The sequence below is a fragment of the Eleutherodactylus coqui genome, chromosome 12 (genome assembly GCF_035609145.1).
Source record: "Eleutherodactylus coqui strain aEleCoq1 chromosome 12, aEleCoq1.hap1, whole genome shotgun sequence".
NCBI classification, from domain to species: Eukaryota; Metazoa; Chordata; class Amphibia; order Anura; family Eleutherodactylidae; genus Eleutherodactylus; species Eleutherodactylus coqui.
This window is the reverse complement of record NC_089848.1, coordinates 22151085-22172893: the sequence shown is the minus strand read 5'-3', so window position 1 is coordinate 22172893 and position 21809 is coordinate 22151085. Positions and strand designations below refer to the sequence as shown.

The following is a 21809-nucleotide window of genomic DNA, read 5'->3' as shown; positions in this document are numbered from 1 at the left end:
GATCATGGGAGGGATCTTTTTATTGACCCCTGATATATTTATACATAGTTATTAGGTCAGCCCTCTGCCATCTTGTTTCTAAACTAAACAACCCCAATTTTGGTAACCACTCTGAGTATTGTAGTCCACCCATTCCATTAATTACTTTAGTTTCCCACCTTTTAACTTGCTCTAGTTATGATATGCACTGATAGAGTACTGGTGCCCAAAACTGTACAAAATATTCTATGTGTGGTCTTACCAGTGACTTGTAAAGAGGAAGCACAATATTCTCACAGAGTCAGGCGAATTGAGTGATCTCATTTGAGACCTTGACTTGTCAAAAGATAAGTTGGAACTTCTAGGGTCAAGACTACAGCAATGGAATCTTCTCTAACATGATGTCATGGTCTCACACTACAGAGAACCTCAGATGAATCTGCTTCTTTTTTTTTTTCTTTTAAACTCTTTTTTATTGGCAGTTAGGAAGATCATACATGTACAGAATTATGCAGTCATCAAAAGTCATGTACTCAAAATATACATTTACAGTGGTGATGTCATCTATAGGTGTTACCATGGTTTTTCTGTACAATGGTAGCGATGTAAATAGTTTCAATCCATACTTATATCTTCCATTTTTTTCTTTTTCTCTCCACCTTAATTCCCCAATGTTTTAATGTAGTAATTTGAAAACAAAGACCTAAATATCTATAAAACATTTAACTTATTGGCGGTAGATCTCATCAGCATCCAACCTCACTTGTGTCCCATCATCTAATCTCAAGGGGTCCCAGTTGGTTTGTGTCCTTTTGGATGTAGTACCATGAAGTGTTGGTAAATTGGTTCATGCATTCATATATTTCTTGAGGGTTGAGGAATTTCTCTATAAATCTTTTCCACTTTTTGAAAAATTTGGGGGCTTGGGATTCTACTTGTCTTTCTATCTCTATCCTTTCTACTTTTAGAAGATGTTTTAATTGTTGTATAATGTCCTTTATGCGAGGGGGCTTTGTTAACAGGCAGTCATTTAGAAGACATCTTTTGCTGATCAATAATATAGTGTGAGTCATTTTAGAATTTCTCGTCTGGTTAGGTAAGTGTTGGAAAAAGTACATCTGCGGAGTTAGTTGTAAGAGCTGTCCCCCTATGTCCTGGATTAGTTTTTGCGCTTCTGCCCAATAGTTTCGGATTTTGGGGCAGTGCCATATGCCATGTAGGAAGTCAGATTTCGGCTGAGCGCATCTAGGGCATGCTTGCAGTCTAGTCGGTCGTTTTGGGTTGTGTGGCTTGTCAAATCCATATATAGCTCCATGGAGTATTCTGAAATAGGTTTCCCTCCATCTCTCATTTGATATCGCCTGTCTCACCGCAGGCCAACTTTCAGTCAATTTCTCAGGTAGCTCTATATCTTGGAGTTCTCGGGCCCATTTTTTAAATAGGTTGGGGTTGAAATTATTTTCTGTCACCCCTCCCTCTCTAAGTTTAGTGTAAAGTTTTTATATTGAGTGTTTGTATGTGTAGTCTTTCACCATGATATCTAATGGGTTGAGTATAGCCTCCTTTGTTATGTCCGCTAGTCTGTCCCGGAGGAAGTTGCGTACTTGAGCAAATGGTAGGAAGTGGGACAGAGGTAGGTTATATTCCTCACACATCTCTTTAACCCATTTACGACCAGCCACTGTATATATACGGCGGCTGGTGCTGGGCTTAAAGGACCACCGATCGTAAAAATACGGCGGTGCTCTAAGCCTCCTGCCTCTGCAATCAGTGAGAGACAGGTACGGGTTATCAGCTGTTAGTGACAGCTGATAACCTGGAGCAGAAGGCAGGAGGGGTTTTTAACCCTTCCTGCCTTCTGCTTCCCCGATATACAGTGTCGGGGCAAAGTGAAAGTAAGAAGTTCTTTCACTACGGGAGCCTCGGGGGGTCATGTGACCTCCCGGGATTCCCTGCTACTGCAGAGCTGGAGGATCAGACTTAGACCCTGGCAGCTCTGCAGGTGACTAATGTCACCACAGGGGTTGCTATCCCCTGCAACTGGGGATCCTATGGACACCCCAGCTACAGTGGGAAAATGTCAAATAAAGTTTAAAAAAAAAAAAGTGAGTGTCCCCCAGAGGTCTTATATGACGTCATGGGGGACATAGATAGTAAAAAACACAATTACATACATAAGTAAAACAAAACAACAGAATAAAACAACAAAACATACATAAAAAAGGGAATAACACAATGCAGACGCCAACAAAAACCGTCACCGTATGCGCCCTATAAACCAAAACCATACATACTATATATCAAAACATCCGAAATAAATAGAGGAACCCATTTCCATACTTTATTTTAGTGTAAATATAAAAATAATTTTTTAAAAAACTATAAATGTTAAAAAAATCATTTTTTTTTAGCATTTTACCCCCAATAAAACTAAAATACGGGAAAAAAAGTCAGTGAAAAAGATATTAAAAAAATAGTCCTATATGTCACGGAAAAAAAAACGTAGCAAAAATAATTTTGGTAGCTAAAGGAAAAAAAATAGAGCAGTAAAACCGCCACATGGGTAAAATCCCTAAAAAGTGTCTGGTCCTTAAGGTACAAAACAACCTGGTCCTTAAGGGGTTAAAGGTCTTATATCTGGGGCATTCCGAATGCATGAGGTGATGGACTTTCATAATCCCCTTATTTCGCTACATTTCAAACATTTTATTTTCTCTCCCCTCCTTAAATTCTGGGTGTTGCCACAAGTCCATATGTTTGGAGAGCTTGTACGGTAGACCAAAAGCTTTTCGGACTATTTTCCAAGCTGCTATAGTGTCTTTTGCCATTATTGAGTGTTTGCACTCTATTGGAAGATTAGAGTAGTTAGTGTGTAGTAAGGCGTTCAAGCTCCATGGAGTGAACAGTTCTGTTTCTATGTCCGTATTCGAGTAATCGTTAGAGTTTCGTAGCCAGTCCAACGAGTGCCTCATAAGGCTAGCCACATTGTATAGTTGAATGTTTGGGAAGTTAAGTCCTCCTCCGCTTATGGGGAGCATTAGTTTTTTTAAGGCTATACGTGGTCTTTTCCGTGACCACACAAAAGTCGTAAATGCGGTATGTAATTTTGCTAAGTCGTGCCTTTGAAGTAATAGAGGGATTGTCTGCAGAGGGTAAAGAAGTCTTGGGAAACTGATCATTTTGATCAAGTGGCATCTTCCCGTGAGGGAGAGCGGGAGATTACTCCATCCATTCAGCTCTCTTATTATTTTAATTATTATTGGGGGATAGTTTAATGTATAAAGGGATTCTGTTTTTTTACCCATGTTTATGCCCAGGTATTTGATATGTGTCTTTGCCATACTGACAGGGTAGTTTCTAGTGTTTGTATCTGTAAGATTACCCCGAGGGGAGATATCTAATAGTTCGCATTTCGTGGTGTTTACTTTAAATCCTGAACGTTTTCCAAAGTCTTCCAGCATGGCAAAGACTCGTGGTAGGTCAGATTTTGGTCGGGAGAGCGCTATCAATATGTCGTCCGCAAATAACATGGTTTTTATGGTTTTCTTCTGGACCTCTATACCCCTAATCTCGGTGTTACCTTCTAGCTTTCGTGCTAATGGCTCAATTGCCAGGTTGAATAAAAGTGGTGACAGAGGGCAGCCTTGCCTCGTCCCTTTTTGTAGGGGGAAGCTTGGGGATAGGAAGCCCGGGGTGTGAATTTGTGCCTGTGGAGAGGAGTAAAGTTTCCATAGGTAGGCACAGAAAGGTCCTTTGAAACCCATCTTATCTATCACCTCCCTCAGCCAAGACCATGAGACATTATCGAAAGCCTTTTCAGCGTCTATTGTGAGAAGGGCTGGAGAAGGGTGAGCATTCGGGTGTATCTTGATATCATCTAGGATTGTCAAGATTCTCCTTATGTTTATAATGGCTAATCGTCCTTTTGTAAAGCCCGCTTGGGTTGGAGATACTAAGTGGGGCATAATGGTGGCCAGGCGATGTGCCATAATTTTGGCTATTAATTTCAAATCGTTGTTTATTAGGGAGATTGGTCTATATGATTTAGCTTCTGTGGGATCTTTACGGGTTTGGGTAATAATTTGATGTGGGCTACATTTGTGTCCGAGGGGATTAGGTTATCTTGCATATAGCCATTGAATAGTGTCTTGAGTAATGGGGTCATTTGGTCTTTTAATATTTTATAAAATTCGCTCGTATATCCGTCTGGCCCCGGGGCTTTGTTATTTCCCATATTTTTGATACCTTCTTTTATCTCCCCCTGGGATACCGGTGTGTTTAGTAAATTTGTTTGCTCCTCGGTCAATCTGGGCCACAATATGTCTTAAAAAAGGTCCTCTCCAGTAGCTATGTGTGGTTGTGGTTGAGAGTATAATTTTGAATAAAATTCAAGGAATATGTTGTTAATTTTTTGGGGGTGAGAGTGTGGTTTTCCTGTAGAGTCTTTCAGACATGAAATGTTCGACCTTTGAAAGGGCCCTCTTACCAAATTGGCCATGATTTTCCCTGCCTTGTTACCGTACTTAAATAGTTTTGCTTCTTTACGGGAATACGCTAGCGCTTCCCTTTTTTGTAGCCAGGTCTCATATGTTTCCTTTGTTTTTGTCCAATTTTGTTTATTTTGGTTATTTGGCTTTTCTTGGAATTGGGTATATGCGTCGCGTAGTTGCTTATTGAATTTACTGATGGTATCTTTAATGTTCCTTTTCAAAGAGATCACGTATGCAATTATCCTGCCCCGGATAACTGCCTTGGCCGTGTCCCAGAGTAGTTGAGGGTTGTCTGAGTAAGCTTTATTGTCGGACATAAATTCCATCCACCACCCCCCCTTCAATAGTGCGCAGAATGTCTCATCTTCTGCTAGGTATGTTGGAAATCTCCAGATATAATCTGTGCCCTTCGGGGTTTCTTCGCATAGCGGTAGTATCACTGGCGCGTGGTCTGATATCACCATATCCCCTATGGAGATTTTTATGAGTTTTGGCATTAAGATGGACGACATTAGTATGTAGTCTATTCTGGACCATGAATTGTGCACATGTGAAAAATGAGTATATTCTCGCCCCTCTGGGTTGAGTTCACGCCATGCGTCTTTTAGAGTGGTTTTGTTTACGAAGTTTAGAAAATTTAAGTTATGATATCTGATCCGGTCGCTCCGAGACGCCTGGCTACGCCTATCTTCTCCCATCTTCATAGCCGCGTTAAAGTCGCCCCCTATTATTTTTGGCTTTTCGTTGTCTGCCAGTATTTTGTCCGATACATTTTCTAAGAACTGCTTATTATTGGTGTTGGGGCCATAGATATTGTAAATGTTGTAGCTCTCCCTTCCTATTTTAATCTGTAAGAGTGCTATCCTGGCCTCCGAGTCGTGCCAGTGTCCTTCTACTTCAATATTTAATCCCTTCTTAATTAAAATCATTACCCCTGCCTTTGATTGTACTGCTGGTGACCCGTATATTTCCCCAACCCACATCCTGCGCATACGGAAGTAGTCCTCTTCTCCTAGGTGTGTTTCCTGTAGCAAAGCTATGTCTGCTTTCAGACGTTTTAAGTGGCATATTATTACCGAACGCTTTTGTGGTGGTCTGAGACCTTTTACATTCCATGAGATAATTTGCATAGTGCTAATTTCTTTTCTAGGTAGCTTTTAGATGGAAATTGCATGCTTGAAGGGCCCCCGCGGTCAAACAGAGAAATAAAAAGTTATAACTTTAAACTCTTAACTTTCAATTAACTTCAAATGGTCTCTTAACCTTCTTCTTTCTTCTTCTGAGCCCCTATGTCTTATAGCAATAGGGGTATTAATGCAATCTCCCTCAGGGTAGGATGCGTAGCATCGCCCCTAAGGAATGTCGCATGAGTTGATCTCCTTCAATTCCACTTCATAAGCCTCGTCTAGGAGCTTGTATTTGTTACAGTCACGCAACATCGACTGTAGATATTTTCAGATTATTAGATCGTCATGCTCCACTTGTGGATTACAACATGGAATTAGGGTAAACCCAACTCCATTTTTGTTTTATATACGTTAATTTTAACGTTTAACTTTCCGCTCCAGATAATTGCATATTGTAATAACAAATTAAAACAAATGTACATGTTTGTAATACAATCCATCCCCCCCCTATTTAACAAAACTGTTGTCCCGTAGCGATCTTCCCAAATGTCTCCCTAATGTCCATTCCGTGAGGTCATATACTCACGACCCTGTTGGGACATCACGGGGGATTTGTAGGTTCCAGTGCGGGCCTGCAGAGTTGGTCAATTGGCCTAGCGGGAACGTTCTGATTGTCTTCTCGTCGTCTCCTGTTATCACTTGGTGTTGGGGGGGAGCGGTCTCCCCGTCTGTTTGGCGATCTCCCATCAGCTCTTAGGGCCAGCTCTCGTTCTGCTTTTTCCAGATCTTGGAAAGTGAGAATAGTTCCATTAGAGCAGAACACTTTCAATAATGCAGGGTAAAGTAGAGCAAATCTTTGTTGTTTTTTGTGGAGTTCTGAACAAATAGGGGAGAATGCCTTTCTCTTCCGCTGGACTTCTGCCGAATAGTCTGCAAAAATCAGGATTTTGTGTCCCTCAATTTCCAGCAAGTTGTTACGGCTCTTGAAGTTTCGCAGAATCAGTGACTTATCTGTGTAGTCTAGATATTTCACTATTGTGGGTCTTGGACGTGCTTTATTTCTTGAGTTTTGTTCAGTAGAAAATGTTCGCCTGTCGGGTCCCAAGCGATGGGCACGTTCCACTTTACATTTGTGGGTAATCCCAAGGATGTTTGGAATTGTGGTCTCACATAACTGGTGTAAATCTTTTTGTGAGTATGTTTCTGGGACTCCAATAATGCATAGGTTGTTTCATCTGGACCTATTCTCTAGGTCTTCTAATCGTTCCCAAAGTTGTTTATTATCTTGACTCAACTGATCTATGCTTTTAGATGTAGCATTGAGTCCTGATGATAGGGTTTCTACCTCGAACTCCATTATCTCAATTTGATTGCTATGTTGTGTCACTTTTTCGTGAAGCTTGCGCAGTGTGCCCGTCACTGTAGCTGCCAATGTCTCTTGTATGCCCGGTGAGATAAGTTTTGCGACTTCAATCGCTAGGTGTTTGTAGTCTAGTGTTGTCGCGTCTTTTATTATTGGGTTCTCTTGGTCAGGTGGTGTAGGAGACCCCGGGAGTTCTCCCAGTGGGGCCCCATCCTTTGGTGTGTCTTCTCTCCCTAGTGTTGGTTTGAACGGGGTTTTTGATGGTGTATCCGTTTGCTTATTTTTGTTGCGCCTCATTTTGACCACAAACTCCTCCATACTTGTTAAAGTCCGCCGTCGTGCGCGGATTATATTGTTGCACGGGTGGCTGGACTGCGGGCGTTATACACCGAGTCTATTGTTGCACGAGTAGCAGAAACTGCAGAAGTTATGCTCAGAGTATATTGTTGCACTAGTTGCAGGGCTGCAGGTGTTCTGCACAGAGTCTATTGTTGCATGGGTTGTAGGCCTGTGGACGTTTGCGCAGAGTTTATTGTTGCACGAGTTGTAGTACTGCAGACGTTATGCACGGAGTATATTGTTGCACAAGTTGCGGGACTGCCGGCGTTATGCACGGAGTATATTGTTGCACAAGTTGCGGGACTGCCGACGTTATGCACGGAGTATATTGTTGCACAAGTAGCAGGATTGCTGATGTTATGCGTGGAATCTATTGTTGCTCGCGTTGCCGGTCTGCAGACGTTATGTGCAGGGTCTATTGTTGCACAAGTTACAGGACTGCTGCTAATTTGCACAGAGTCTATTGTTGCACAATTTGTAGAACTGCAAACGTTATGCACAGGGTCTATTGTTGCACGAGTTGCAGGGCTACAGATGCTATGCGGAGAGTTTATTGTTGCGCAAATGTCAGAGCTGCAGATGTTATGCGCAGATTATATTGTTGTGCGTGTGACAGGGCTGTAGACGTTGTGCACCATATATATTGCTCGCGGGCGTCTCAGCGGAGAGAGACGCTCTTTAGGTATATTATTCTATGGGTGTCCGGGTAGCCAACCTCTAGCGCAAATTTTGTTGGTGCACCAGTTTCAGGGGGTATAGGAATCTGTTTAGGGTATATTACATTTCCTGCCCCAATAGCTCCAGGTGTGTACTGGGGGGCTGACCATGTGTTTGTGTGGGGTTTCAGCCTTCCCTGTCCGGTTTCCACTATTTTATTAGACTGCCCACAGGGAGAGAACAGGTTCTCAGCTCCCCGTCCTGTGTGGGGCTTTATCACAGTCTCCTGCTTCTAGGGAGAGGCTAAGATGGCCGCCGCTGGCTTTGCCTGGGGGGGAGGGGGACACGTGTCTCCTACCGTCTCCCTCTTGTACTTGTGGTCCGCCGGCTCCCAGGGGCTCCATTCGCGCTGTGGCAGAAGCTCTGTCAGTGCTTGTGTCGGCGGGGCTCCGGGGGTTTCCCTTGTCAGCAGCGGTCCGCCCGAGTAGACTCCGAGGACGCAGACACCAGGGTTGCTATGGGGGTGCTTTGCCGCGCGGCCGCTGGCGGAATTGAAGAGGAGGCTGGTGAGCTTGGCGCCGCTGTCTCCCTTCTCTTTCGGGAGGTCTGCGGTGCCTCCTTGTAGCGGCGGTCAGGCTCTCAGGGCTGAAGGGAGGACAGCAGCTGTAATTAGGGCCAATTCTGGAGCGGGGTTGCCGGAGCTCTGCGTCCCTGATGCTTATTCCATGGCGCTGGAACCAGAAGTCGAATCTGCTTCTTTTTATTGAGAAGAAAAACAATCTGGTTGTTTGCCGCAATGGTAATGGCTTGATGAAATGTTTGAATTTGAACTATGATCCAACTGAATGGAAGCCATTCATAGACTCCTCCAAGCTTAGTTTGAAAGCTGTATTACTTCACAATGGCAACCGTCTTCCATCTATTCCTGTTGCAGTTCACATGAAGGAGACTTATGCAAACATGACAGCCCTCCTCAACTCAATCAAATATGCTGGACACAAGTGGAAAATCTGTGGCGATCTAAAAGTCATCGCTGTACTCTTAGGAATGCCACTGGGGTACACTAAATACTGTTGCTTTTTATGTATGTGGGACAAAAGGGATAGGAAATCACATTACATTCAAGCGGACTGGCCTGCAAGAAATCTTGACTCTACCGAGAAAAATGTAATTGCCGAGCCTCTCGCGAACCCAAAAGATGTTCTTCTGCTTCACCCCTTCATATAAAGCTGGGTTTTATGTAAAATGTTGTCAAAGGTATGAATCAGGAAGGACAGGCATCTAAGTACTTAAGTGACAAATTTCCTAGATTGAGTGATGCAAAGGTTAAGGAAGGTATTTTTGTTGGGCCACAAATTTGACAACTTGTAAAGGATTCTGCACTTGACCAAGTTTTGGAGGGAAAAGAAAAGGAAGCTTGGCAAGCCTTAGAGGGAGTTATTCATGGATTCTTAGCAACAAAAGAGATAACTACACTCAGTTGGTGATAGTACTACTGGAAAAATACCATCAACTATGATGCAACATGTCCCTTAAAATCCATTTTCTCCACTCCCACCTAGACTTTTTCCCTCCTAGTTGTGGAGCTGTCAGTGATGAACACGGAGAAAGATTTCACCAGGATATTTCTGTAATGGAACAAATAACATTCCAAAATATTTTTTTTGTTGGCTAGTGTAATTAGCTCATTGTGATTTGCAGCTTCATTTATTTGCCTCAGTAAGAGATTTTCAGTAACGTCTGATATTCTGATATGTTTGGTGGCCTATAGAAACCCCTATAAGTATTTTATTATTGTTTTTCCCTTCCTGTATTTCTACCCTTAGAGACTCCACAGGTTCATCTCCCTCCCATATATCTTCCCAGTGCGTGGGCTTTAAACAGGATAAAGCCAAATCCTTTTCTTTTTTTGGTTCCTTCTGAACAGACAATAACCCTGTAAGTTCACAGCCCAGTCACAGTTTTCGCCCAGCCAGGTTGCAATTATTCCCCTATGCTATAGATTTCCTCAGACATTATTACTTCCAGTTCACCCCCCAATGGGAACTTCTAGCATGAGTCACTATGCAGTTTAAAATGTTTTGGTTTTTTTTTTTTATTGCAAGTGTATACCTATTAAATGTTATGTCAGTTCTAACTGTACTAACCTCTCCAATAACTCCACCTCCATTTCTATTACTTAGTCCTTGGTCACTGTCTACAGTATATTCCCCTCTATCTCTCTGGTTGCCCACCCCTCTATTCCCCAGTTTAAATACTACTCCAGCCTACTAGCCCTCTTCTTCCCGCAACACAACGGTACCCTTCACATTAAGATGCAGCCCATCCCTATGGTAAAACCTGTAGCCAACAGAAAAGTTGGCCCAGTTCTCCAGGAACTCAAACCCATCCTTCCTACGTCCGCTCTTGAGTCCCTTGTTTACCTCCCTACTCTCCCACTGCCTTTCTGGTGAGGCACATGGTACAGGTAATTCTTCATTTAATTCTGCTTTGGAGGTCCTTGCCCTAGGCTTACATCCTAGTTCCCTAAAATCGCTTTTAAAGACCCTCCATCTAATTCTAACTTTGTCATTGGTATCAATATGTAACATGGACACTAGATTCTCACCAGCCCTTTCAAGTAATCTATCAACCTTATTTGCACCTTATTTGAGTTTCAAACTCAAGCACTAGAAAGACAACACATTTTTCAATTATTCCAGTCTTTTGGGCATATTGCCCTTTTTGTTCCCCTAATAATTGAGTCTCCCACTGCCAAGACCTGTCTAGCCATCCCTGAGATCCTATTCCCTTACTTACTGAAAGAGATATTCTCCTGGTGGTCAGAGTCTATGTTGTGCTTTGGCATTGTAAATTCTGTCATGGCATTCCCCTCATCTGCCAACTTTGCAAACTTGTTGAGGTGTTCCAGTCCAGGACTAGCCTCCCTGGAACTCTTCTCTCCACCCCTCCTAACTGTCACCAAGCTAGCTGCCTGATTATTCTGCACTCCCATGCTACCATCCACCCCAATATCTGCCCCAGTGAATGCATGCTCAGTGAGCAGAAAACTGCTTTCTATGCTGTCCTTGGAACTTAGTATTTCCTTAGGTAAGCTGGAACCCAGACTTGTGAATTATTAACACAATTTTCAGAGTTATCGTTTGTTTTAAAACAGACAAAGTTTGACTAATAAATTGCATATTTATTCTAAAAAAGACTATCAGTGCTAAATATCGATATATACAAAATATACAGAAAAATAAATCACAGTGGAGATAAGGTTTACAGGTATACACAACAGACAATATTTACTATAAAACAAGGTAATAAATAAAGATACCAGTATTTTTGGAGCTCCCCAACAAAACTCCCTTTTGAAAGACAAGTGGAAGCAACGGGAAAGTCCTTACGCTGTGGCGTATCCCTGAAGGTCTGACAACTGGTCTCTCTGTGACCCTAGTTTTAAAAGTTTGCCCAGAACACACCTTATCCCACCCCCTCTCAGTTCATTCAGAGAAGGGAGGGACAAATGTGCTGTACCTGTTAAAAAACATAATTCCCCATTTTGGCCATATTTCCGCAGGAGATTCTCTGATCTGGAATATATGCCTGACATATATCCCACCATTATTTTATCTATTTAGGGATGCCAAACATGAAACATAAATTATAACAAGGTACGAGGGTACGCCATCTGGGGGTGTTCTGGGCCCTGCACCCCAATGAGTTTAGATGTGTTTTGTTCAGCTGGCCCGCCCGATTCTGAAAATATTATTCATATTGGGCTAGGACCTTCACATGGACAATAATCCTTATTAAAATATTTTTCCCTAATTTAAATGCCGGAGCCAGCATGTGAGAATTCAGCTCCCTAGGTGAATGATTTTCCGAAGACTTCATTAACAAGTATATGGTCACACAATTTGGTATCCTCATGCTAATTCTAAACTAAACAGACAGGTGGGGACTGTAGCAAAGAAGAAAGGAAAGGGCTTATTTACATTCCAGCTCTTATCTAAGATAAGGTGGGCTCAGTTGCCTTTGCAAATATTCAACAGGCAGCAGTGAGGGAATGGGTGAAAGATCGACTGAAAACTACAAATGCAATCTAATTACACTCACAAAGGATGACACACATAGAAAAATGGCCGTCCAGTCACTCTATCACGGCTTCAAAAATGGCTTAGATGATTTATTAGAACACAATAACAATAACCCTTCTGTTGAGGCATATAATTTTTGTGTGATTGATAATTCTATCTTTTGGCCAACTGGTATCAGGAAGGGCATTTTCCAATGTAGCACAGTGTGATTCAAGCTTTTTTTTTACCTCCCTCTAGATATATAGAAGGAAGTAATGTTCTAAAGCTTTCCCATACTTCTTTCCTTCATCCATGCCCTCTCCCATCACTTGGTTGAATTTGATGGATATATGTCTTTTTTCAGTCATATTATTTATGTATCTCTGCAAGTTTTAAACGTCTGACAAAATAGAAGGCCACAATTACAACTAGCGGTGCACTTCAACTGATATCACTACATATACAGTCTTTAAACACAATCTCCTTCTCTGTAAATGGGTTTGCTAAAGGTAATAGGCTTTAAAGTCAAAGCTTTCTGACAGTTAAAAGATTTATTCAGCTAAAGTAGCAATTTTTGTCCTTTTTATGCTATCATCAGAACCAAAAGTGTTTTTTTTAGCTTCAGAAAAGCTACCTTTTGCCCATTAGATATATGATGCTACCCTTAGCTAGCTTTTTTCTGCTTTAGTTATACAGCTACCTTTTCCCCAGCTAAAATATGGGATAAACTAAAAAAACATATACCCAACTCCTCTATCATTCTTTGGCTGCTGGTAGTCATGCCACTCCTTCACCTGCTGACTTTACCATTATGTGAACATGTGATAAACACACGATTGCTGCAGTTTATCCCTGGCCTCAGTAATGCCGAGGCCATGAAAGGTCAGCAGACTCCACAGCAATCATGTGTGCTTTTCACATTGACTGAACAATATGGAAGTCGGCGGGGAACAGAGTGGCACTGCATACCAGTTGCCAGGGAGCAACAGAGAAGATAAGTATATACTGTGTTTTATTTGATTAAAAATGCGTTAAAAAAATCTAAATCAGGGGAGCCAACTTTTGTGCCAGTCATAGCAGCTGCAGCCCCCTGCCCCTGTCTCTACTGTATGCCTGACGGTGCCCCCTAGTTTCTTAGATAGCGCTCGGGGCACATGCCCCACCTGTCGCCCCCCCCCAGCTACTGCCCTGCTCTCATACACTAATTTCTATATAGTGCTTTTCTTAAAATTCTCCTATTTTGCAAGAACGGGACACTGCATATATTTTCCTTTGGAACACATGGATATTGTGACCTAGCATCTCAATCAGACTATACTCCATCTACCCTGCATATACTAACACCTTACAATGTTTGATTTGCAATATTTAATTGTTAGATTGTAGTGTGAATCGCACTGTAGGTGTGATAATAAAGTACACATTAATACAAAAGTTCAACTTCAAGTCTTTCCATTTAAACTGTCTGTTTTAAATAATTTCCAAACAGAGGATTGCAGGATTTACTGCTGCTGATAGCTATTTAAACTAAACAGAATGACTGTTGGAATGTGGCGACCTGTGCTTGATGTAAGTGTGGTTGTTTTGACTGTGTGACTTATAATCTGGTAACCTTAAAGTCGGAGGACTTTAGAAGGGAGTCACTTATATCTATGTACTGTTATTTTGTACTAGTTTAAGTTACTTGATTTTTATCTGTACCATCCCCAATTGGAAGGTGCTCCATGATTGTCAAAGCAGTCCAGTGTACAACTTGCGCCACGTGTTAGTTCTTGAACAGTCATTCAGAAGTGCAAAATCCTTTGGCAACCTTGTAAGGGGTTGGCTGCTCACTTAGCAGACACTGGGGCAGTTGTGAGGGTAAATATACTTCAATAGTATTGAAGTGCAGGATAATCAAACAGCTAGCTGGAGGTGTGGATGGAAGAGTGCTAGGCAGGCTAGTCCTGAACTGGCACACCCCAACAAGTTTGCAAAGTTGGCAAATGAGGGGAATGCCATTACAGAAAAGCACTGCTGTAGCATGATATGCCCTCTGCCCGCCAGGGGGATGTCCCCTTCATACTGGAAGAGACATCCCCCTGATAATCAAAGGACATGCCATGCAGCAGCAGTGCTACTCCTGTAATAGCATTCCCTCATCTGCCAACTTTGTAAACGTCTTGTGGTGTGCCAGTTTAGGACTAGCCTCCCTGGATCTCTTCCCTCCAGTCCTCCAGTCACCCAGCTAGCTGCCTGATTATCCCGTTATGCCATACTACCATCCACGCCCACATCTACCCAAGCGAGTACTCAGTCAGCAGCAAACTCCTTTCCAAGGTGTCAATGGATCTCAGTGTTGCACATTAAGGCTTTTTTCCCACAATTGTATAGCAGCCATTGTTTTCACGGTCAACCGATATACGCTACGTTGGGAGAGATAAAACTGGTGAATGAGCGCACAAATTAAACGTTTGTGTGCCCGTTTAGACAGCATGGGTCCTGGCGCATATATGCTGAGACTACCATGCTGTCGCTCATTTCCCTTTCCCATCGCAGGCTCACCTCTGCTCTCCTCCCCACTCGTTCTTTGCAATGGGAGGGGGTGTGGCTAAGCCCCAGACCATCCTGCCTCCTCCCATTGATGGCTATGGACAAAGGGCGGGGGGAGGGCAGGAGCTTAGCATGAAAATGGCCAGCTAATATACGCTCGTGGTGAAGAGGCCTTAGATTCAGGATATGGGCTTCGAAATGTGCAACATGCTTAAATTTTGTTCAAGGGTCTCTTCCCTTGCAGTTTTATTCCAATGTTTCTATTCTTTCCTTCTGCAAATGAGAATAAGGCTGTTCCCTTTGTACTGTGACCATCTGTCAGATATTTAGAAGCAGCAATTTAGTCTCCTCTCAGCTTTCTTTTTTGTAAAGTAAACCTTCGTTAACCATTCCTCATAGGACATAGTCTGCAGACCACTAACCATCCTGGAAGCTCTTCTCTAGTTTGTCTATGTCTTTTTAAAATTGGACTGCTCAGAACTGGACACAGTATTCCCAATGAGGTGTGACCGAGGAAGAGTAAAGGGGATCACAACTTCTCATGATCCAGAATCTATGCTTCGCTTAATACATCACAGAATTGTGTTTGTCTTATTTGCCGCTGTATCACACTATTGATTCATGTTCAGTCTATGATCTATATTATACTCTAGTCTTTTTCATATGTTCTGTTGCTTAGCCCCATTCCTCCCATTCTGTATGTTTTTTTATTTTTCATTTTTCTTGCCTCGATATAGGAGTATAGGACTTTGCATTTCTCTCTGTTAAATACCATTCTATTAATTGCATCTCACTGTCCCAGCTTGCCTAGATCTTTTGAAAACTCTCTTCTCTAATTTTATTTATCCCTCCTAGCTCTGGCAAATTTTATTCATTTCCCCTCAATTCTCACATCCCCTCACATATAAAAATGTTGAACAACACTAGGCCCAGGACAGAGCGTTGTAACATTCTTCCAATTGGATGTGCAGACAATTATTTAACTATGATCAGTAAACCAGTTGTGAATCCACCTAACAGTTGCTTTGTTACAATCCCATATTTGGGTATTTTTTAAATAAGGATGAAATGAGATATTTTGTAAAATGCTTTGCTGAGGTCAAGATATACTATATCTTTCACATTTTCCGGATCAACTAAGTCAGTGAGTCTGTCATGAAAGGAAATTTTATTAGTCTGACATGACTTGTTTATTACAAATTAATGCTGGCTCTGATTAATTATTCCATTCTTATCTAAGTACTGTGCATACATGCTGTTTAAAAATTTGTTTGAAGATCTTTCCGGTGTAGAAGTCAGTCTCACACATATGAAGAACCACCCTTTAAACTGAAACTTCTCCCCTCTCCTGAAGTTGCCAACTGATGAACCCAGTTGCATGGGTTCTTCTCTATTAGCAGGCATGAACGGTAAAGTAGAGAACAGCTCATTATGCCTTTTTTTTAATCCGTCGACCAACTCAGATGGCCAGGGACATAGCATCATCAAGGCTACGAGGCACAGGGTAGGGAGCCAATAAATCTTTAATTTTTTTGGCAAGACCACAATAAAATTGGCTTCATAACGTGGGGTCATTCCACTGAGTCTTTTTCGCCCAATGGCGGAATTCAGCACAGAAATCATCAATAGAAGAGTCTCCCTGATGTAAACCCTGAGTTTCCCCTTTGCCAATGACACTCTATCAGGAGCATCATAGATTAACCCTAGAGCGAGGCAAAAACCTATCCAAAGGGGGCAAAGCTTCAGAGGAGGAAGGCAAGGAAAACTCCAATGCCTGGAAATGATGATGCCCACCTTCTGTAGCTTGTCCACCAGGAACACAGGGGAGAACCTGAAGTAAATACTGCAAGACTCTCTGAAAAAGAGAAATTCTTGTCTGTCTCCAGAGAATCGGTTGGGTAACTCAACCTTAGGCTCCTTACCTGGAACCATCAAAATTGAATGCTGCTGCCTAATCTCAGCGACTTCACTTGTCAGCATCCTTAGCTGGTCTGCCAAAACATCAATGGGATCCATACCAAGATAAAAGCAAGGTATCCCGCCAAGTAAATGTAGGTTGTTTATTATGTTATGTCTGCACGGGACACGCTGGATACGTAACTTCAAACACTGCGCTACTGCACACCAAACACTACAACATAGTAAAGACAAACACATAAAGGAAACAGCCTCTCCCTAATGAACTAAACCCAGAGAAGGGACCTGCCCAACTGCAGATAACCCGTCCTGACAAGGACGAACCTGAACACGTACCTTGGCCAATAGTTAACCCAAAGAGGGATAGGTGAATAACACAGAAGACAAGATCGAATAAATATAAACTGCTGTACTCAGCTTTGCGTAGCCACAGGTAAACAGGGGGACCAGCTCCAAGCCTCTGGCTTCCTCCACAGCCAGCGGATGACTGAATATAAATCGCACACAAGCCCCAAGCCAGGCTAAATAGCCCTGACAAATTACCCACAGGTGAGACCAAGCATAATAAGTTGGCGCTATACAAATAAAGATTATTATTATTATTATTATGTTTCTCCTAATACCATTCCCACCAGAGCCAGAAAACAGAAATACACACAAAACCTGCACCAGACTATCTAGAAGGGGGGGGGGTCCAAGTGAAAATCTTGCATCTATGGCTAATGTGGCATATGGGCAGGGATTGTCTTCATGAGACAAGCCCTTTTAGAAAGAATTGCTTTAGATTTGTACTGCATATCAGAGCTTTAGATAAGGGCACAGAAAATTTATTGCTAGCATTGCATTTCATATTTACCTAGCAAAAGTTAAAATGTTATGAAAAAGTTCAGTTTTAAAGTGCAGATCTTTTAATTTCCAGACAATTTCCTTTATTCGATCAAAACAACACAGCATGTAGAAAATGTGTATTTCTAACAGGCTGTCAACTTTCAGGTTTTCTTCAAAATTAATTATTGATTTTAACCCTATTCTCATAATATGTGTGTGTTTGCAATAGCAGCAAGTATGGTTGAAATACTGTAGATTACATTTGTGACGGAGATCTAACATTTGTTGTCAATTACCTTTACTTCACAAAAAGGAGTAGTAATACACGCTACAGGTATGGCCTAAACATCTAAGCATTCTGCACACCATTGTAATGTGCTGTAGAGATAAAAATCCTTTAAGAACTGGAAGGAAGGAATCAAAAATGAAAATAGTCAGCAATTCTTTCCAAATCTCTCCAAATTATGCCTTATTGTTTATTACAGAACATAAGAGATCGGGAAATCAATTTGTGGCGGTTCAGAAATCATCAGATTTTGACCAATACAGTGATTTTAAGTTAATTTGTGATGTGAACCACAAGATGTCACAAAATTACAAATTTGAAAGATTTTGTTGATTTTCTATATTTTCATGAAATGTGCTTGTAAAATAACTCAAACTAACCAGCCAAATTCAACAGTGAAGGATGGTTATTACTAGGGCAATTTAATATGCCAATTTTTTGACAGTTTTTTTCCTTTTTGAGGTTGAGTGACAAATTTTTCAAATGTTGCATGATGTCAATGAGTTTGTTGTATCCTTAACCCTTTCCAATCCATTTATGTCTTCTCATCCATTCTCCCCAACTCCAAGTAAATTGGAGCTGGGGAGAATGGATGAGAAAAAATACTTTTTCCCTTCACGCTCCTGAACTGATAGAGTTCAGGAGGGTGCAGGTGCTCACTGAACCATGGGGGGAATGCGGAAGTAATACTTCCGCATTCTCCCTTCTGCCCCCTGGCTTGGCGATAATGTGACCACTGGGGTCAGGTGGCACCCAGCAGTCACATGATCGCCAGCAGAATACGGAAGTAATACTTCCGCATTCTCCCTTCGGCCTCCTGACTCGGCGTTCATGTGACCGCTAGGGGTCAGGTAACACCAGCGGTCACATGATCGCCGGCTGCAATCTCTCTGCATTACGTAGCGCTAATTGAGCGCTATGTAATGTGTAAGGGAGAAGACAGAAAGGGTTAAAAACCCTTTTTGCCTTCTCCTCAGGGGTCCTCGATGAGGATCAGTGCAGGAGTGCATCTGCACCTGATGTGTCTGATGATCGGGTGCAGATGCACTCCTGCACTGCAGTGTCGGGCCTGTCCCGACATCGGAGCTGTGGAGGGAAATGATGATGTCAGGGCAGGCCCAACATTGGATTGGAAAGTGTTAAATATGTTTAGAGATGTGGCGTCACTTTATATGCCACCCAGCTACTCAAGCTATGCGCTCTTTTCAAAACACTTGAAAAGTGGAGGGAAAGGTGTAACATCTGTTCTTTTTAACACAAATCAATAGTAAATTTTGCAAAATTGATCAACAGTGCAAAGTTAGGCTAGATAGTGCCAGTTTTATCAGAATGACTCATACTGAACGATATATTTAGTTTATCTTTAGACACCTTAGTCTAACTTTATATAATATATTAGTTGGCATAGTTTCTGCCTTCTTTTCCACCCAAATTTTGGCACATTTTTGTTGTGCCAGTTCACAACCCTTTTATAATAAGCATGAACTTTCTACTAAATCCTGCCTCTTTACCAGCCAAAATGAAACAAAATGCCTAAAATGCATTAAAAATTTGTGGTTCAAGGCATGTAAAGGCCATTTTACATGGGATGACTGTCCATCCCAGTGATGATTGCTCATGTGCTTTAATACAGGAGTGATTAGCGCTCAATGAATAGAGGCAGAAGCAGGTTGGAGATCACCTTGGCTGCCTACCTACCTCCATTCACAGTCAATATGCAATCGATCATAGATGAATGACTGCCTGTTTACACAAGCAGATCATCATTTGAATTTTTTATGCCTGCACGATCCTAATGATAAACCATAATTTGTTCGGCATTCAGATCCTACAAGCATTTACACTGAGCGATTATCATGCAGATTCCTGCTATCCAATGAGCATCTAAATAATAATCGTTCAGTGTAAAAGCGCCCTTAGACAAGTTTTTTGGCATAATTGGCCAACATTCAAATTTATGGGTCCACACTGTGCCTCTATTTGCCTCCAATTTTATAGGGAGAGAGCAGAGGTTGTTTTGCATAGATTCATATGGAAGAAGAAAATGCTACATGTTTCTCTGCATGTATAGTAGGGGCGGCACACTGTGATGATAGTAATGTGGCATATATATTTCTGGTTTAGTGCTTTATGATGCTGCGAATTAGCACCATGTAAAACACTGATTCAGAGATGAAAGAAACACCATCTGTGATTGTAATATATGCAGCAACTAGGAAATCATTGTATTAAATATTAACTCCCTCACAGCTGTATCATTGTGCCAAATAACAACATTAATCATTTTCCATAATTCTTTGTATTTTTATTCCATCTCCATCTCTTTCTCTCACTCCATCTATATATAGTTGTGTACAATATATATGTATATATATATATATATATATATATATATATAAAAACAGAAACCAAAAATGGCAACAGCACGCAAAATAAATTTACTATCAGAGGTATACATACCTATAATGGGCCAATGTAATTCGATCGAATTATATACCAAGAACATTGCATTATTTAATGTGGCTAGAGTATTGATTATAGGTATGTATACCTCTGATAGGAAATGTATTTTGCGTGCTGTTGCCGTTTTTTGGTTTCTGCTTCTACTGCATGTTGCAGACGTGGTTTAACGTGCACCTATAGATTTCTCTTGGGATATATTTCCATTTGGTAGTGCTGACCTATTTTATTATATATATATATATATATATATATATATATATATATATATATATATATGATCAAGGCATAATGTATTTTTTGTTTAATATAGAAAAACAATAAGTTGTGACAGCGTTTTATCAGCTGACAGCTAGTTGATTCAGATGGGACCCCATGTAACTAGCTGGATCTAATCAACATTAATGACAAGGACATCTATTTGTACACTGTGCTTAAAGGAAGTGTCTTACCTTCTCTCCTGTTGAGCTTAGCATACACCGGGGCATAAATTCCTGACATTACTGATGAACTTTTAAAGGATTGTGGTTGAAGACCAGCAACCAGGGGCTCATCACATTTTTCTGTAAAAATTCAAGAAGAAAATAAACCTCATTAGTAAATCCCAATACATTGATGTAAGAAGCTGGACTTTAAACACAAAGAGGTAAGAATGCTGTGTCTCCATGGTGCATAGATTAAAGAAACCATTTACAAACAGTTACGTTTTGTATTATGTGAAGTATCATACTATTGAAATCAGTCATTTCACCGTTATATGCTGGATTTCCAAAAGTGATAGAGATGAGCGAACATGCTTGTTTAGGACAATTACTCGATCGAGCATCGCTTTTTTCGAGTAACTGCCTAATCGGGCGAAAAGATTCAGGGGGTGTCGGGGGTGAGCGGGAGTTGCGGAGGGGGGTAGGGGGAAAGAGAGAGAGCTCCCCCCCTGTTCCCCCCTGCTACCCCCCGCTCCACCCCACCGCCCCCAGGTGTCCCCGAATGTTTTCGCCTGAGTAGACAATTACTCGAAAAAAGCGATGCCAGATCGAGTAATTGTCCTAAACGAGCCCATTCACTCATCTCTAGTGATAACCACAAATAGAAGTGGTAAGAATTCCTGGAGGAAATGAGGCAGCGTTACACAGTACGACATTAGTGTCCAAAATCTGTACCAGCAACTACTGCTCCTGTGATTTACACCGGAGTGATAGTCATTAAAGTGAATGAAGGCAGAGCGGTGGGGATCATTCCAAGATGCTTGTCTCCATTCACAATAAACAGGAGTTACTCAAAGATTGAGTGGCTCCTGTTTACACACCCCAATAGTTGCTTTGTTTTTAGTTCTGCTAAAAAGCAAGCAAGTTCGACAAGTGAGCAAATTTTCACCCATTGTCTTGTCATCAGCTGTATCAGGACCCAAACCCAGAACCTCCTCCTCTCAGATCGATGGCTCTCCCTGTTGAGCCATCCAGGCCATATGAAAAATTTCTCTGCATACCTTAGTCTTGGTTCTAGATCCTGCTATCTAGTCCCTGCTCCAGCCCTGCTCTGCTCCTAATTAAGCCTCCTATATAAATATGGCCCTGTTCCCTCCTTCCTTGCCTGATTATTGTGCTCATCAAGCCTTGATCAAGCTCCACTTCTGCCCACTCCTTTGCTAGTGAACTGAGAACTCCTGACACCGACCTCTGGCTTCCCTCCTGACAAGGCTATCCAACTCTTCCATTGTACTGTGAACTGAGGCTTACCATTGCTGACTCCTGGCTCTTCCCTGACTACTCT

At 41.7% G+C, this 21809-nt stretch overlaps 1 protein-coding gene across 1 annotated transcript in view; it reads right to left on the bottom strand.

The window, feature by feature from the left end:
- Positions 1-21809, bottom strand: part of CNTNAP2 (contactin associated protein 2) — a 1903897-nt gene that overhangs the window by 1419801 nt on the left and 462287 nt on the right. The window contains exon 2 of the mRNA XM_066585040.1: positions 20495-20605. Within this exon, the coding sequence (XP_066441137.1) occupies positions 20495-20605 (111 nt within the window). The remainder of the gene's footprint in view (positions 1-20494; positions 20606-21809) is intronic.